This window comes from Quercus robur, chromosome 9 (assembly GCF_932294415.1).
Source record: "Quercus robur chromosome 9, dhQueRobu3.1, whole genome shotgun sequence".
NCBI classification, from domain to species: domain Eukaryota; kingdom Viridiplantae; phylum Streptophyta; class Magnoliopsida; order Fagales; family Fagaceae; genus Quercus; species Quercus robur.
Genome location: NC_065542.1, coordinates 15163956 through 15183323, shown reverse-complemented (window position 1 = coordinate 15183323; position 19368 = coordinate 15163956). Strand labels below are relative to the sequence as shown.

The following is a 19368-nucleotide window of genomic DNA, read 5'->3' as shown; positions in this document are numbered from 1 at the left end:
CCAGCAAATCCAATGGTGTCAGCCACTGCATGCCCATCAAAAGGAAGAGATTCAATGATCTCATCTGCTCTAGCACCACTCATCCTGGTTTCAGTGATCACCATAAGGATTGGAGCATGCCATTCCGCCAAATCCATGACCGTCTTCCTGAATTGAGGTTTCATAGCACCCCTACAGTTCCAAATCAGAATGTTCATCATTTTAGAATGAGTAGAGATATCATCCTTGTGAGCCAGAGAAGAAGAAACATCAGTGTTTCTCAATCTCCATGCCTCCAACATCTCCTCCCTCGACTCCCAAATCCCCTTGATTAGAGTCACTGAGTGCATGATTATTCCCAAGTCCCCTTGTGTTGCCTTGACTACAACCGTTCCGCTGAATCTGGGCTCGGCAAACTGGATCATTTTCACCCTGTGAAGGCTGCCCATCAACAAGCATTCCACCGGGAAGTTGATCAATTTCTTCGTTTCTGAAATCACTGCCTCCGTCAACATCGCTTCTGCTTCCGATAGATATTTTTCCGAGTTCTGCATTACGGATCTTGTTGCTGATGGCCCTGAGTTTGTCACCGGAATGCTTGGTACTGGAGGCCGATCCATCAAAAACCTCCACCATGGGTTCGGCGTTGTAATCCATGCCTCGTCCTTCAGAGGCAAGTAACCCAGCTGCTTGCTTCTCTCCGTTAGAGGAAAAATGTTCTTCCATGCCACCATCAACTCTGTTTCGAACCAGCCCCACACCTCTGTTGGGTCTTGCCTTATCCACCGAATGGTTGAGTCGCTCACCGGTATAATCTTCCCTTTGTAGAGAATCCCCCACTTCTCCTTGCCTTCCATCACCTCTACTGTAATGTTCAGTAGCTGTAAACTCCTTTCCCGTAGGACTGCTACTCTCTAAATGGGTCACCTTTGGGTTTAAAGAGCCAGAAAAACGAAAAGGGGCTTGCTCTATATTAGACCCAAACACAAAAAGCCCACTTTTGCTGCTCTGGCCCACTTCTTTTGGTTGTAAACCAACTGACTTCGTTGCCTTCAGGTTAGTTTTGGAGTTAACTCCCTTATTTTTTGCTCCCTTGCCACTTTTTAGCTGACTATGATTGGACGTAGCCATCTCTCTCTGTGACACGACAGGTTGCGTGTGAAGGGATTTCCTTTTCCCATCCCTTCTACTCATGCTTGCTGCACTAGGCTCGGCAGTGGTGGCTATGGAAGCTTGCGTCAACTGCACATCCGCCGTCTGACTCACTGTCTGGACCCGTTGCACTGGTCTAGCTCTATTGTTCCCTTTCCTTCTGTTAACAACCATCCATTCACCATATCCCTGCTGCACATCTTCCTTATTCTTCAACCCCTCTGCTTCTTGAGCACTTTGCATGCCAGCTTGGACATCACCTTGCTCCCCTGTTTCTTCACCACTTCTACCCGTACTCTTCTCCTTGGGCTGCTCTCTTATGGTGTACGGACAAGATTCAACCTTGTGGCCAATCCTTCCACACGAGAAACAGAGGGTGTTTATCCCTTCATAGAGCACACACTGCTCAAGCTTACCAAGAAAAAGTTTCCTGACTAATGGTTTATCCAAGTTGACTTGGATACACAATCTAGCAAACCTGCCCCTTTCCCCATTAGCTGTATGAGAGTCAATCCTCAGGACCGGCCCAAGAGCTTTTCCGATCTTAAGGAGTGCATTAGGCTCATAATATTCAATGGGCAACTCTGGTAGCCTAATCCAAACTGCTACAGAAGACAGAGTTGCTGTGGAAGCCTTAAACTCCGGTTCCCATTGTCTAATAGCAATAAACTGTTGACCAATGAACCAAGGACCCCCCATGAGGATAGAATCTACATCTTCATCTAACTCGAATTTCACTAGGAAATAATCATACCCCAAGTCTATGCAATCCATACCTCCACACGGATTCCACATCTTTCTCACTCTCTCAACGAGGAATGAAAACGCCATTCTCCTCCCAAATGTTTTGATGATGAGAGCTTTTTGCCAAGGTGCTCTCATTTGAACCTTCTCTTCTCTGGTAAAACCAATTCTAAGGCTACCGTCCTGGTCGCTTTCCTCTTCAATGTCAGACTCCAAATCCTCTTGCATTGCGCTTTTGAGACCAAACGCTTGTGCAAATGCACCAGGCATTGCACCCACCAGCTTATCCTTGTAACTCCCTGTTTTTATCCCCTTTCCTCTCTCATTCGTCTCTTGAAAGCTATGGCTTTCCTTAAACTTTTTTGTGCTGCGAGCTAAGGCATCTTCCTCTTCTTCCGAGCGCTTCAGTCTTTCTCTCTCCATATCTAATACCTCTTCCTCAACCGCTAAGTTGCGCTTTGGGTGCGCACAAGTGGGCGTTGTAATTTTCCGTACCAGAAATTGAAAACTTTCTTTTTTGTATAGAGTTTTTATTATAAAAAAACACACCCTCATCAGTCATCACCAATTTTGTTTTGGGGGGGAATTTCTAAAAAAACTATTTTATTTTTTTAGTTAAATTTGGATCATGATTGGGTCTAATGTGCAGGTGTATTGAATCCATTGAAACATGGACGCATTACTAGTATTCGACAAGTGTCCGCATTTCAATGGTCCTAGTGCACCAATAAACAAGTCAATTCCATTCAAATTTGTAGTAAATAATTAATGGTTTGTTTAGATTGAGGGAGAGTAGAGGGGATTGGGGAGTAAAGTAGAGTTGGTCCAAAATTATTCCATTTTCAATCAATTATATTCTATTCCTCTCCACTCTCTCTCTCTCTCCCTCCTCAATCTAAACATACCCTAAAGAAAAATTCATACCAACATTCTCCTTAGAGAGAGAATTGAGAAATATCATTATACCATAAAACTCTTAAGTAAAAAAAGAAGGAAGCTGGAATATATTAAAACTTAGTACATCCTAATTATATTAAAACTAGTCGCATACCCGCGCGTTGCGCGCGGTAATTTTTTTAGGATGGTCTCATTAAATATTTTATTAATACTATAATTTTAGTTATTAACCATTTGATTTTCATTAGTTTTTAAGTTAACAAAAACCTTAAATATACCCTTTTTTTTTTTTACCTTTACACACACACATAGTGAATCTTTACACATACCTTTAAAAAAAACTCTATATATTCCACTTTTTTGGATGCGTAAAATTATAGACTACTACTCCATAATGATAGTGGCTAATTAATTTTATATTTTTTTTTAGTGATCTCATTTGTAACGCTTCTTACCATTATCATATACTAGTATGTAACCCCGTGCTTACGCACGGGTATTGTTAATTGTAATGATGCTATTGATGTTAGCTTGGGTTATTAAACATATAGAACATTAGTTCAATCAAGACATTTGAAGGTACTAAAATGATTTTTCCTTTCAATTTTCATAATATTGGTTACGTTAAGTTTCTTACTACAATGCACAGTTACATTTATGAATAATCACAATTAAATATATAAATTTTTTATCAAATATACACATTAATTTCAAATTTTCATTAGAGAATAAACTCTAACTATCATCAGAAAGAGCCAAATTATGTGCCTTTTTGTTTTTGATAATACATAAAAAAGATAAAGTAGGTTTTTGATGTGTTAAAATGACATATTTTTACAACAGTTGATGTTGATCTAAGAGGAATCCCTTAGTGGCAATGCCCCATTAATAATATTTAAATCCATATTGTTAAGACTATAAAAGAAATATGTAATAAAAACAAATATATATATATATATATATATTTTAAGGTTGCTCTTAAAAAAAAAAAAAATCATTTTTCCCAATTGCCAAGGGGCCTCGATAAGTCAAAATAGCATTGGGGCTGAAGCCTTAAGAGATTAAATTTTATAAGATTGCGGTGTAAAAATGAAGTTTTACCTCTCCAACCCCAACATGAAACTTCATAATATTACATGTATTAAGGAATAGGCACAACTACACTCAATTAATTCTAATACCAATTTGAAAATCCAACTTAACTGTAAGTTTAATAAGATGTTATTATGTGTGGTTGAATCTATTGAGTTTTAAGTAAAAAACTGATGTGGCAATTTCTTTTTGGATGGCCCCATACTTATCGAATTCAGACTCAACCCTTAAATCAGCTAAGGATCACAAATATCTTTTCTACAACATACTTCACTAAAACAGAGGATACAAAATTATAAACAAAAATAACAAAATATAAACAAAAGCAAAAACTAAATTTTAAAGTTAAGTTTATTTGGATCTAATAGATGAGAAATACCACCTAATAAGAATCATAGATGCGATATTGCAAATTGCATCCAATAGCAATAAAAACGGCTTGATTATTTGAATAATTGATCATAGATGTATTGAGTAAGATGCTTCATTACATTTCTTGAAATCTCCCACGTCACAACTCCTTAATAAGTATGGAAATTGCTTGGAAAGGCTGTAGCAATACATTAAACATATATTATCAACACATGGGAGTAGAAAATGATAAATCCAAATAATTCTTTTATCATAGAATTTAGTGCATTGATTGTAGGAGTACTCAACAATCATAAATCAACAACTGCGAGCTAAAAACTTGTCGTTGTAAAAGTAAAAAAGAAAAAGAAATGTAAACACATTAAAAGTAATAGGTCTTACAAAATTAACCCCAAAAAAAAGAAACAATATCTTCTACCAATTACTCAAATGAAAATCATATATAATGCCCAAATTTAAAAAGTAAAAATAAAAAAATTTACCAAAAGCTGTTTCAGCAATTTGACAGAGGCAAAAGGGTGATAAGTGGTAACCCTCAAATCTCTCTCTCTTTTGGTCTCTTTTTTTTTTTTTTTTTTTTTTTTGGGAGTGAAAATAGCAATAACTTTCATTACATAGGAATATGGTTGAAGCTTAATCAAGCAATATGGTTGAAGCTATTCCATCCACACTTGAAAAGAGTCCACATGGTGAGCATATTAATTGAGCTAGTAAGTGAGCCATGGACTTACATGGGACAAAGCAAAACTACATGTCTACACCCATCAAAATTCTTGGTGTAACATCTGGCATCGTGTAAAATTACTAAAATATGACCAATATAAATTTTCATCATGTATGAACGTTGGAGTAGTTCTAGACATATATGGAATGGACGAAACCCCCTTTGAACATGGACAATGCCATTAAACATGAAGAGTTTCTTGTGGAACTTCATTACAATTATTACAGAAATGATCCTATAAAATACCTTGTCGCAATAGTGCTATCTTCGTGGGGAGTGAATCAGTATTTGCTCGCCATAAAAATGTCCTTAGCGTTGGTGGAATCTTGAGAGACCATAATTGATCTCACAGTTTAGACTGTTGTATAGAATCTCTAGTACTTGGCCACCCTCTATTTTGTTCGTCCATGGCAGATTATAAGCAATATGTAATTATATAAAGAGAACTGATCTTTTTGTTTGCCACTTCTTTCTTGGTTTTCAAGTTTTAACGAATTAGGCCCCTCGGTTTTCTAAGTGGTATAAATTCCTGTGCAAAAATTAAAACAATCAGCTCCTCGTTTTTTGTACTAAAAAACTTAATTGACACTATTAAGAAGGTTTTATTCGGCCAAAAAAATAAAAAAAAAAAGCACAGCCTTTAAACGTAAAATGTAGAATTCAAGATAGGAGAGGTTAACCTAACGTGTTATTCTGCAGAAAAAGAAAAAGAAAAAAAAAAGGGCCACACAAAATCAAGAAAAAACTTAATTAGCACAGAAATTCACTTGACCCGATACATAGAAGTGGTTTTAATGAGAATGGTCCCACATACATTTAGCCACATGGAGCAAAATTCAACTTCAATTTCAGATTCTAATTGAACAATTGGAAGGATAATTATGAACTGATGGCCACATGGATGTAGACACATGGCACAAAATTAGAGTTCTAATTTGGAATTGCAATTTGAGTTTCTCTCTGCTTCACCTATTATTATATATATAGATTTACTAACTGATGATTTGCATAACAAAGACGATAAATGAGAGGTAGCATTGTTCATTAGATTTTCGAAAGTAATAGTGCATGAAAATTATATATATATATATATATATATATATTATAAATAAGGTTAAATGAAATGTCAAAAAATGGATTTTTAAATTTTCTAACTTTATTTCTTATTCAATTTCTACTACTATCAGAGAACATCTCTTTTTTAGTTATGATTAATATGGTTTCCATAGTTAGAATTTGATTAGTTTTAAATTTAAATTTAGTACTATGATTGTATTTAATTATTGATTGTTGATTTAATTTTTTAAGTGAATTAAACAGTTTATGTTACTACACTGTAAAATTTTTAATGTTCTCCACACGGTAATCTCTATTTTATTTTTTACTTCTCCTAACAACCTCTTTGTTTTCCAATCAACGATTACTAATTGACGTTTGGTTTTTTTTTTTTCTTTATCTACTCTTTATTACTTTGTATTGGTTTTTTTTTTTTCTATACCATCTCTCTCTCTCTCTCTCTCTCTCTCTCTCCACTGGCAACCTATCGTTTTCCAAAATTTGATGATGATTCTATGACATTAAATATGCATTATTAATTTTTTTTATTTATTTAGTGTTTCTAACTTGATTTGTTTTGTATTTCATTCTTCCTTTGATGCATTGGGTGTGAGAATGAGTGTTTCCCTATCATTACTCCACTTAATGTGGACAATTTTATTTATTTAATTTAGGCAAAATATTATATTTAAAATTTTTAAAAATAAAAAAGGAGTGGAAATATAAATAATTTAATGATATATATGGGGGATGTGGTTGAATTTAAATGTTAAATAAAATGATATGAGAAAAAAAATAAAAAAAAATACATAACAATAAACACTAACTTATCCAAATAATTCTATGTAATATAATAATAGTACATTCTTATATACTATTTTTAATTATTTATAATTAATATGATAATATTTAACAATCAAAGACATAAAAAATAAATAAAAAAACTTAAAACACAAAGCTAAATCCCATAAACCAAAATAGAGCTCTAAAGAATACAAAACTTTATCAGGCTAAAATAGAGATGCAAGAAAAATAAAAATAAAAATCTACCAAAAAATTGAGGGAGAAAGAGTGGGAAATAACCACTTTTCTGTGAGATAAAATTATGTAAAGAATAGAAGAGTGAATGATACATTTATATTAAGAGGATGATAATATAAAAAAACAAAATAAAGGAAGATAAAAGGAAAGAGGAAGAGTGATATCAAGGTAGAATTTTTGGGGAGATGAAAAGGTAAAGAGAATGAGAAAGGTTGAAGAAAGTGTAAATGTTAAAAAAAAAATGAGTACAATTTGATGAGCACAATTTTCTTTTATTTGAATTTAAGTAAAATATTACATCTTTTATTTTTTAAAACAAAAAGAGAGAGAAAATATAAATAATTTAATGATAAGGAGGATGTGGTTGAATTTCAATATTGAGTAAAATGGAAGAGAAGAAAAAAATAAGAAAAATTAAAAGATATAACAATAAACACTAAATTATCCAAATTATGCTATGTAATGGAATACTATTTTATTTTTATCTACTATCTTTAATTTTTTATAATGTAATCGGATAAAATTTAACAATCAAAGAGCAAAATAATAATAATAATAATAACTTAAAACACAAAACTAAATCGTATCAACATAAATTAGAGTTCTTAAAAATACAAAATTTTATCAACCTAAAGCAGAGATACAATAAAAATAAAATCCACCAAAACATTGAGAGAGAGAGAGAGAGAGAGAGAGAGAGAGAGAGAGAGAGAACCTTTTTGTGAGAGAAAACTATGCAAAGAATGGAAAATAGTGACAAATTTATAGTAAGAGGGAAGGGATAAGAAAAGACAAATAAAGGAAGATGAAGAGAAGGATGAATAGCAATATTAAAGTAGAGGGTAGTGGGGAGATGAAAAGGTAAGGGAAGAAGAAAGGTTGAAGAAAATGTAAATATTTAAAAAAAATAAGTGAATGTAAAAAAAAAAAATTATAGAAAAATTGGAAATAAAAAAGAAATATATATAGATGTTAAAATCGACAAAGATGAATATGTAAAGTCAATAATCTATTTATATATATATATATATATATATATATATTTGTAAAAAAAATAGGAATAAATATTAATTATATATAGATGTTAAAACCGACAAAGATGAATATGTAAAGTCAATAATATATATATATATATATATATTTGTAAAAAAAATAGGAATAAATATTAATTACGTGGCGAATGACGTGGTGGTGAGGTGGCGCAACAGGAGCTCAGCAGCTATAAATGCCACGCTTCAGCTTTTAGTAATATATTGATTTGTTGGTGGACTCTATCAAATAAAAAATTAAAAACTTATGGGTGAACATGGACAAATCGAAACTCACTAACTATACCTAAGACCAACCAATAAGGCTAGTCGGATGTGATGATTGTGATCCAATGATCAAAGTTATATCCAAAATTCCAAATAGATGAGAAGAAACTTTGACAAAGTAAGTGTATATTGAATTCTCATATATATCTTGGTTGGAATATGACATTGGTAAATAAGACCCATTTAAGGGTATTATAAGAGTTTTCCTAAACCATGAATTCAGGGATTGGGTTTGACACCACACACCCTTGAATAGGTAAAGGAAGGCAATCCAGTTGTTGATACTCTATTTATTTCGGAGTAAAATATTTTTAAATGCATGTAAATATGGTTGGTTTATGTTTGCATTTTCAAATGTTTAGGTTACATCAAACACTTGAAAATGAAAATATTTTAAACCGACAAAACAATCCAAAAACCCAAACACCGTCATCAGGTCTCCATTTTAGACAAACAAAAGTTACAAAACCCATTTCAAAACCAACCCGCATAAACCTAGCTCTCCACCGCAGCACTTCCTTTGATTGTAGCTACCCAAATCATGCCAAAAAGCTACCTTGACCACCAATGGCATCACACCTCTCCACCAAGAAGCCTCCTCGTGACTTTCTTTGTCTATATAAGATGGGCAAGAGAGAATGGTGAGAGAGCCGATGAACCTGAGAGCGATGAGCTCCTCGGTGGCTTCGTAGCTCTAGTTTGTGGGAGAGAGAACTTGATAGTGATTGGGAAAAGAGAACTTGAGAGTGAGAGGGAGAGTTATTGTGAGAGACAAGTGTGAAATGTTTTACACTTGATTCAAGCGTAAAACATTTTATGCCTGGAGGCTTAATTTTACAATTTGACTATAAAATATTTTATACTTGACCAAACATGGTAAAATGTGTAAAATATTTTACTTCATAACAAACAGAGTGTTAAGTTACATAACAAAGCACATGTTGAATAACATTTAATATGATTGACAATAATTGTTAATACTCCACCATCTAATTACATTTTCATCAACTCCCACCATTTTTTCTCCTCCCAAACTAGAGAGAAAATACTAATAACAAGGAAAGTATTAAATAGTCTTTACTTCTTCTTCTTCTTCTTCTTTTTCTTTCTTACTTTAAATAATAAATTCATGATAAAAATTCACTATCTTCCATTTTATTTTTACGATTTATCATCACTACTAAACATATGCTTAAAAAAAAATAAAAATACAAATATTGTATATGTTACCCAACTTTTTCATCATTCCAACCCAAGTTTTTTTTTTAATTTAAATGATAGGAACCAACTTTGTAATTTATCATTTTATATTCTCACCATTACATGCAGCAAAAAATATTTGTGTTATATTTTCCTCTTATTTTATGATATATATATATTTATATATATCCATTGCTCTATATTTATGGGTAAAATAAAGTACAGTTTTGAGAGCTTCATATCCACACTGCTTATAAGGATAATTAGCAAGGTGGCAAGGCTATTGCATTCTAGAGATTACATGTAGAAATTATTTGTCATGTAATGGGTTTGTGTGAAAGTATTGTTCATCACTTACTGTTAACTACTTTAACAAGTTGTCAAAAAGTCATCTAGGAGAGTCATCTTTCTTAGTTGATTTGTGGCTAAACAAATCATTCTTCCTAAACACCAATCGGCACATATCAAAGTGTCCAAAGACTCCAAACTGCAACTCCTAATTCACTCTAGTACGATTATTCCAAATCATTCTTAATAATATTAATTACTCCATATTATTCTACTATTTCTAAAGTAAATCATAGAAAAATTATTGAATAATTCGGGAGTATATTTTCTCTTTCTCACGTAAAAGTGGACCTGATGGTGGGTAGAACCAATTTCTATGTGAGAGGGAGTGGGTATACTCCTGGAGTACCCAATAACAACTCAAATCATAATACATTATCTCGATATATTATAGACAAAATTTAGTTAAAACGTTACTGGGCGTAGACTGGATTGGTTTATAATTGGTAGACGCATGTTCCTCTCCGCACCCTAAAACGTACTCACTTAATTACACAGTTCACTAATGATTGTCGAGTAAGAGCTACCAATTTAAGAGCATCTCCAGCAGATTAGCCAAATTTTTATACTGTTTGGCTAATGAACAGTGACATTTAGTTTTTGCCTACCCACTTTTCAAATTCATTTTCCAACAAACTCTCTATCTCATTTAAATATTATTTTTTCATTCATTATTTATTCTTTTTTTAACAACCGCACATCTTCCAACATTTTTTTATTCAACACCTAATTATTATAATAGAAAATAAGGATTTGAAGAATGAACAGTAATCCATCGAACTGTTCATGAGCCCAAAAAAAAAACTGACTTTGCCGAATCCGTTGGAGCATCCAGTGCACAAGTTCTCTATATTATAGCTAATATCCCCGGATGGCCATGCACCTGGAGATGCTCTAATCACAAATTCACAAATCAGTTTGACAGTTTCCCCATGCTCTTTCGATAAGATCATCCACTAAAAAAACAGCATTGCCACCTGTAGAAGTGGATAGGTACGTACGACGTGTCACCAACAGAGGCGTGCCGGTGATTCTACACGTGTCTTAACTAATAAACGGCACAGGCACATAGCCATGCAAAGGTGGCAAAGCATTGTCCCTTTGGCTCTCCCTATAAACCTCCTTCATTTGTCTCTTCATTTCCACAATCTGTTTATTTCACAGTAAGCATAAGCATAACGACCAAAAAACCAGTTAATTTTTCAGTTATGGATTCACAAGTACTATCACACCCTCATGGCCATGGTACTTACGAGCATGACCCCCACAATGTTGCCCTGCCTCCTCGTATGTACTTTGTTTAGTTTTGTAATTTTTGTGTTCTCTGTTTTATTTTTGTGTTAATGTGTTTGTGAATTTTTTGTTGAAGTGGCGGAAGGTGAAGATGAGCATCACCATGAGAAGAAGTCAGTGTTGAGGAAGGTGAAGGCAAAGGCCAAGAAGATCAAGGAAACGCTCACTGGTCATGGTCACAACCATGACCATGACCACGATCATGATTATGATTATCATCGTGATGAGCGTCATATTCCTGATGATCATGATCTTTATGAGGAAGATGATGAGGATGAAGAATTGTTTGAAGATCCAGAAGTTCATCATGGTGCAATAAGTATGTTTTACTTTATTTAATTAATCATATATATGCATTAAACTACCAAAATAAGAACGGGAATTAAACCATTGGTCCATATAATTTTTCTATTGTTTATTGCTAATCTTTGAAATTACTGGATTTGATTGGAAAATTGGACTATAGGAGTATACTAGGAGTTTGGATTTAGTAGTTAGTACACATGCATTCATGCAAGTGTGAACAAATGGGAATTTTTTAGTTGGAAGTTTAAATGATTTAGACTAAGATTATTGTATGTCCATTTAAAAAAAAGAAAAAAGAAAAGAATATTTCGTAGTTCACAAAAATGTGAGAATAGCTTTAGGAATAGGCTATATGTCAAATGTGTGTGTGTGTTTTTACCTCATTATTTTATTGAATCAACGTAGAATTATTGTGAATATGTGCAGCATTTGAGTCTGCTCCTGTTAGGAGCGCTATTCCTAGCCAAGTTGAGAATATAGGGCACTCTGGGATCAACCTTGAGAGATCAACAGCCATGAGAGAGGACCCTATAGCCCCAAAAGAGAGATGCGTGACCAAAGTCACTGAGACAATTATGGTCCCTGCTGTGCCTGGGCATGAGGAAAATACAGGGCAATCTAGGGTCAACTTTGGAAAGACATCAGTCATGGGAGAAGAACCACTCGCACCACTGAATACACCCGTTGCTCCTGGAGTTAATGGGACCAAAGTCAGTGCTGACCCAACCAAAACCTTTGTTCTTGGCCAAGAAGGAAGGATGGGACAGCGTAGGGTCAATTTGGAAAGACCAATGGGCTTGGTTGAGGACCCTCATTCGCCTAAGGACAGACTTAAAGGTTATACTCCTTCAAATTATCAGACTAAAGCCACTGATCCTACGGGCATAGGTCAGTCCATTTTCTATACTGCAATACTAGTTGCAATAATAAATTTTCAAGAAATTGTTCTTTATTTTAAACTGTCTCTTTCTTAATGATTAGCACTAAAATCTCATCTCTTATATAACATTGTGCCGTATTATGAGTAGGCAAATTTTAACTTAATCCAATTAAAAAAAATATAGGAACATTTAAGTTAGTGTAATAAGAATGGGGTGTATATTATTAATTTGATATGAAATTGGACTTCAAAGGCAATAATGTTGTAAAATTTGACTACAATGGGTCCGTTTGGATTGAGCTTATTTTTGCTGAAACTGAAAACTGAAACTGAAAACACTGTAGCAAAATAATTTTTAAATGTGTAAATAATATCGTGGGACCCATTTTTAATAAAAAAGTTGATAAAAAGTGGAATTTGTGGGTCCGTGAACAGTGCACGAATACACTGTTCACAGTGGACTTGGTCAAATAGTGCGGCTGAGAGAAAAAAAAAAAAAAAAAAAAAACTGGAAAACGCAGCCACAAATTCAGCAACTTTCAGTGCAATCCAAACGCACTCAATATTCTTTTCCTAGTGATCATATATACTGCCTTGCCCCTCTTTTGAATTTTTAATAACTGAGAGACCAATAATTTGTCATTTGGTTTTCTATGGGATGGTGCCTATCTCTGTTAAAGACATTGGTCATGGTGTGCCTTAGATCACAGGTGTAGGGGTGTTTCCAGTAGTTAATTTATTTGCTTTTGCTTAGGGGAACTTGATTAAAGTTCTTAACTGAATAAATTATTATATGCCAATTGCACCAGGTGCTGAGGAAGCTGCAGGAATCACCCCATTACTTCAGTCATTTGACAAAATGAAAGTCTATGATGAACCGAAGCCAGAATCTGCTGGAACACACCATAACTTAACCACTGCAACTCATAATCAGTTCACCAATTTGCCTACTGGAAGCCATGACCAGTTCTCTCCTGAACCAGTTCCCCCAGAATCCCAATCCATCAGAAACACTCCTCAACTCCCAGAAAGCTTTGACCCCAACAAACTAGAGGACTACATATGCGAGAAACCCTCAAACCAGAGTAGTTACACTGAGAAAATCTCTTCTGCTAACTCTGCCATTGCGGAAAAAGCAGTCTCAGCAAAGAATGTTGTTGCTTCTAAGCTTGGATACAGCGAGAAAGACAACAATATGAGTAGTGAAGTTCATGAGAGTGGAGATTATACTAAGTCATCTTCAGAATCAGCTTCACCAGTGGAATATGGAAAGAAAATTGCTGCAACAGTTACTGAGAAAGAGAAACTGACCCCATTGTATGAGAAGGTGGCTGAAGCAGGTAGTAATGTAGTGTCAAAAGTGCATGGTGATGGCACTGACAGTACTACTGGGAATGTCGTTGAATCAGAGAGTACCACTGTGGTTGAAGGGCAGGACAAAGGAGTGTCAGTGAAGGACTATTTTATGGAGAAGTTGAGGCCTGGTGATGAGGATAGGGCGCTTTCTGGAGTGATTTCAGATGCTTTGCATAAGCGGAATGAAGAGCCAGAGAAGGCGGAGAAGCGGCCTATTATGGGGAAGGTGTCAGAGTCAGAGGAGGTGGCACGGCGGTTGGAGACAAAGAGGGATGAGAATTGTTGGGAAAGTATGCAAGAGAGTTTTGTGGATAACCAGGCACAAGGAAGTGTGGTGGACAGGCTCAGAGGTGCTGTCGGTACATGGTTTGGCTTAAGTGGAGATCCTCAATCTCAAGCTCCTCAACAGTCGCATGGTAATTATATGAGACATTTTTTTTCTCGTGTTTCTTGCTCATTTTGTACACTTTTTATATGCGCAACGTCTATAATTTCATACACTATGTACATATTTTAACTTAGGGCCACATTTAAAACATGAATGAAATGAGTGATTTGTCTGGACGATATATATACACTAACAGAAGAATCAATGCCCTCCATTTTCTAGTGGTGAAGTTTAGTCATATACTTCCTTTTGAACTTGATAATTCGGTAATATCTTAATTACATGTTTGTGGACCCAAATAAAGCTGTTGACAATTGGTTTTGAGAGATTGACGTAGAAAAAGATTGTGAGAGAAAGATCAGTGTGTTTGAATTGTGTTTCTAAAAATCACATTAGTCTTCTTGGGTATTGAAGCAATGTGTGGGTTGATAAACACACCGAGTAGAGTTGGAACTGGTTAATTTGATAATTTGATTTCCTCTTATGTTTACAGGTGGTGGTGAGCGTATTTCCAATTCTGCTAGTGGAAATGTAGGATACAATAGCCATGCGGCAGAGGGAAGAAGACTTCAAGAGTCGAGCAACTGATGAGAAGAATTGGATCTTTTAAGTCTGTTTTTCAATCAAGTGTATGGTTTGGTATGTGCATGGAATATTAATAAGTTTATGGACAATGCAGTTGTAGCAGCTATAGTTTATGTATGAATGGATTTGGATTCTGTAAAATTGTGTATGCATTATGTAATACTCCTGAATTCGGATTGAGATGTGGATTTCAGTGAGTGTGTTGTGCATGTGTTTGTTGAGTTTAGCAAATTTCGTTGATCATATTTCCCTTTCAGCCAATAATGTATCTTCACATACTGTTCAAATATGATCTCTTGTGATTATTGAATACAAATCTCCTGTAGGATTTGTATTCGTGATTATTAGAGCTTTGATGAGACTTAAGAGTTTTATTGTTTGACTATGATATTTTTAAGGAGCTTTGACCACACTTTCATTGCCCAAATGTAAGTTAAGTAATAATAATCAATAAATTACTGATCTTTGATTTGGAGAGGACTTGGAATTGGAAGGGAGATTCGGGTTAACCTATTTTTGAATATTACAACACAGAACAACGCTGTTTTAAGAGACTTAATGGGGTTTATTTAATGACAATGGAGGAAATGACAAAAATGATTATGTTGTCGAAGTTAATGGACTAAGTGACAATATTTAAACTTAGTGTTATAAAATGACAATTGACCAAATTTATAGTGTTTGAATTCTATTTTTGCTATTATTATATATTCACAATTATTAATCTTTGAAATTATAAGTTATGAAGTTTAGTAGTAGTCTTTTTTTTTCTGGAAAAACAACTATAAGGTATTATCATATATATGCATATTTTCTCTCACATTGTGAAAATCTATAACTCAATTGAGGGGCCTTCAAACTGTAGAAGAGGAATTTATATACTTAATATATAACATAATTATTTCAACAACAACAACAACTATGTTTTAGTCCCAAAAATTTAAGATTATTATTCATTATGAACAAAGAAAATAATTATACTCCAATATTTGATAAAATTCTCATAAATATGCATATTATGATAAGCTATAATTTAGTACCAAAATCATTTATCATTATCACATAATTAGAAATTATTCACACACAAAAAAAAAAGGTACTAAACGAAATTCGTAATTTTAATTTTAGGTCAAACTCTAATATTGGTATATTTGTCAATAGTTTCAATTTTGTCCCTATACATTCAATTGTGTCAATTCATTTTTCAACTTTCAAGATCAAGGTGTTTTGTTTTTAAAATTAAGGCCAAAATTAAGGCCCCATAATTATTAATTGTGTCAATTTTGTTCCTCAAATTTCAACATCAAGTTAATTTTATATTAAGAAATTAGCTTAATTAAGATTAAAATTAACTTAATTAGTTTAAAAATTGATGGAAAAAAATTAACAATTGATAATTAAAGAATAAAATGATACTAAATGTATAAAGTGAAATGATGCCAATTGTTGGAGAAAAATAAGTGCTGCTTGGATTAATTTTTGTTTTTTGTTTTTTTTTTTTTTTGAGAAACCTTTGATTAATTTATAACATGCTTCTGTGTTAATTTATAATTGGATTCATGACACTTGGGTTTAGTACTAATGGTTAAAAAGTAAAGCTATTGTGCACTATTCACAAATTTACACCCAAAATGTCAAGTATATTATATTGTGAAATTGGATTTGAGTGTAATTTTTTATTTTCAAAAATAAAGAGAAGTATGTTCACAACATTTTCACAATAAATTTTAAGTAGTAAGTTGTTACTTGTTCTAAATTGAACTTGTAGGGGTGAAATTCCCAAAACCAACAGTGGGCCTGGGGACCCACACGAAGCCTAACCATGACCCAACGGGGAATAGGGGCCCAAATGACTTCTGGCCCAACCCTGTTGAGCTTGGTTCGTTCTAGAAGACGCTCGAGGAGGAATGCCTCCTCAGACACGCAAATATGGACCCAATGTGCGTCCCCTCCACAGTGAAGAACCTATCCAGGCGAACGTGGGGTAGGAGGGTGAGCCTCACGCAGCAGGAAAGAGGAAAATGTAAGACATTAGGGAGAAGCCACAACTGCCGCATTAAATGCAAGAAAGCTACCTTTTCAGCCGCATTAATGTGGAGAAGACAGGCGAACAGTGTTACATTGGCCAGTACAACTCACAGAAGGATAAGGGAGATGTCTGATGGAACAGGCATTCAAGTGAAGGTCCAAATGGCTAACAAGTGTAAGGTCCTTATCAATTCAAGGAGGCTATATAAGAGAAGGAGATCCCCATGAAGAGGGGATCAGAGAATTAAGAAAAAATAGAGAGAGAAAGGTGAAAGAACTCTGTAGTCTGTAAAACAAAGCAAGAGGTGCACTTATATGTCTCCTCGGACCGATATCCCATTAAACGTAAATGGAATATTCTCACGTTCAACATGTTGCATGGCTTACATCTAACTGACGTTCACTTCATCTAGTCCTAGCTCTGTAACCCATTCTCTACAAATTCATTGTCTGGGGACTTTTGGGCCAGAACCACTTACTTGCTGGGCCTGGGCCCCAAAAACCGCCCCTACAATTGGCACTGTCTGTGGGGAGAACTTGTGCCTTGACAAGTGAAACAGTAAGAGATGGAAGGATCAAGTTCGCACCAAACTGGACGTGCAGAATCTCAACGACAGGACAACTTTTTAAATCTCGAACGAGGGAAGGACCAAGATAATCAACGAGAAGGCAGTATGAACACCTCTCACACGAGTAGAAGCCGCTCAAAAGGGAAGGATCATGCATCCCATAAGCAAAACGATTGAAAAGCTCTACAACAAGAGATTGATGATCTAAAGAAGAAGCTGCGCCGAGCGCAGCAGAAACGTCCTTCACCCGACTCGGGCACTAGCAGTGATGAGGATAACGAATACCGGCGAAGATCAAGAACCCCTCCGAGTGAGACCCTTTCCTACGAGGAAGAAAGGCCTCGCAAACGTAGCCACAAAAGCCCATCTTACCAAGGCCTGGCCAACGATGCCATGAGCAAGGCCCTGGATTGCATCTCTCAGTCGCCGTTCACGCGTAGAATAGAGAGGGCAGTGCTTCCTCGGCAGTTCCATCAACCAACGTTTGCCATATACAATGGTCAAACCGACCCAGTAGAGCATGTAAGCCAATTCAATTAGAGGATGGCCGTCCACTCCAGGGATGAGGCGTTAATGTGTAAGGTGTTTCCATCCAGCTTGGGACCCATGGTGATGAGATGGTTTGATGCCCTCCAGCCGAATTCCATAGATTCCTTTAAATAGCTGACGTAGGCTTTTGGTTCCCATTTCATCACCAGCACTAGAGTCCCTCGGCCCCTCGACTCCTTCCTATCCTTGTCCATGTGGGAAGGAGAGACACTAAAGGCCTACTCAGATAGGTACTGGGAAATGTATAACGAGATAGAAGGGAATTACGATGACGTCGCCATCAGTACGTTCAAAAAGGGCTTGCCGACAGAACATGGCTTAAAAAAGTCCCTCACTGGGAAGTCAGTCACCAGCGTGCGCCAACTCATGGACAGAATTGACAAGTACAAAAGGAAACCAGACAAGGCACATTGAGGCCACCCATTGACACAATAAATGTCATTCTTGCCGCACCTGGGAGGACCGGTTCCAGCCCTTTCAGAGTAATGTCAGTGGGCAGGTTCTCGACGGAGCCAAACGAAAGGGAATCCAAGAGAGCCAGAGTGAGTGCCACGCCATTAATCGGGTTCACGGAGGAAGACAAGCAAGGAACTATTCAACCCCACGACGATGCCCTAGTCGTCACGCTCAGAATAGGAGGTTATGACGTGAAAAAGGGTGTTAGTTGATCAAGGTAGCGCCGTGGAGGTAATGTACCCTGATTTGTATAAGGGGCTGAACTTGAAGCAGGAAGACCTGTCGCCATATGATTCCCCCCTGGTCAGCTTTGAAGGAAAAATCGTCATCCCGAAAGGCATGATTAGGCTGCCTGTGCAAACAGACTCAGACGTGGTAGAAGTGAACTTCATTGTCGTAGATGCGAACTTCATTGTCGTAGATGCATACTCCCCCTACATAGCTATTGTGGCCCGGCCATGGCTTCATGCACTAGGGGCTGTGCCATCAACCTTGCACCAAAAAGTGAAGTATCCGTCAGGAGGTCAAGTCAAAGAAATAATAGGGAACCAAGGAATGGCTAGACAATGCATGGTGTCGGCAATCTCACGACGACCAAATAGTGAACCTTCCACTTCAGCCAAGAACGGCTTATAGCAATCAATGACCTCGGTCCCAACTGCGGGTAGTGAAGGACCGGCCAGGGAGGTGAGCTGTGAGGAGCTGGAGAAAGTGCTCGTCGGATCAGACCCTGAGAGGTTTTTTCAGATCGGCTCGGAATTGCCACCAGAAGAGAAGTCAACGCTAGTTGATTTTCTTCGACGGAATGAGGACGTATTCGCCTGGGATCCCTATGAGGCCCCTGGAGTTTACTCAGATCTTATATGCCATCACCTTCATGTTAACCCGGCTATAACACCGAAGAAGCAGCCTCCTTGGCGGCCGTCAAAAGAACATGCAGACGCTGTGAGAGAAGAGGTTGCAAAATTGAAGAAAGCTGGGGCTATCAAGGAAGTATTCTACCCCGAATGGTTAGCCAACACAGTCGTGGTGAAGAA

General features: G+C 36.0%; 1 protein-coding gene across 1 annotated transcript; it reads left to right on the top strand.

Annotated features, from left to right (window-relative positions):
• Nucleotides 1-11088: 11088 nt before the first annotated feature.
• On the top strand, nt 11089-15090 carry LOC126700150 (low-temperature-induced 65 kDa protein-like). The gene is made up of 5 exons (XM_050398165.1): nt 11089-11208; nt 11291-11533; nt 11947-12408; nt 13210-14172; nt 14638-15090. The coding sequence occupies exons 1-5, from the start codon at nt 11130-11132 to the stop codon at nt 14730-14732; spliced, it is 1842 nt and encodes a 613-aa protein (XP_050254122.1). The 5' UTR covers nt 11089-11129; the 3' UTR covers nt 14733-15090.
• The last annotated feature ends 4278 nt before the right edge of the window (nt 15091-19368 follow it).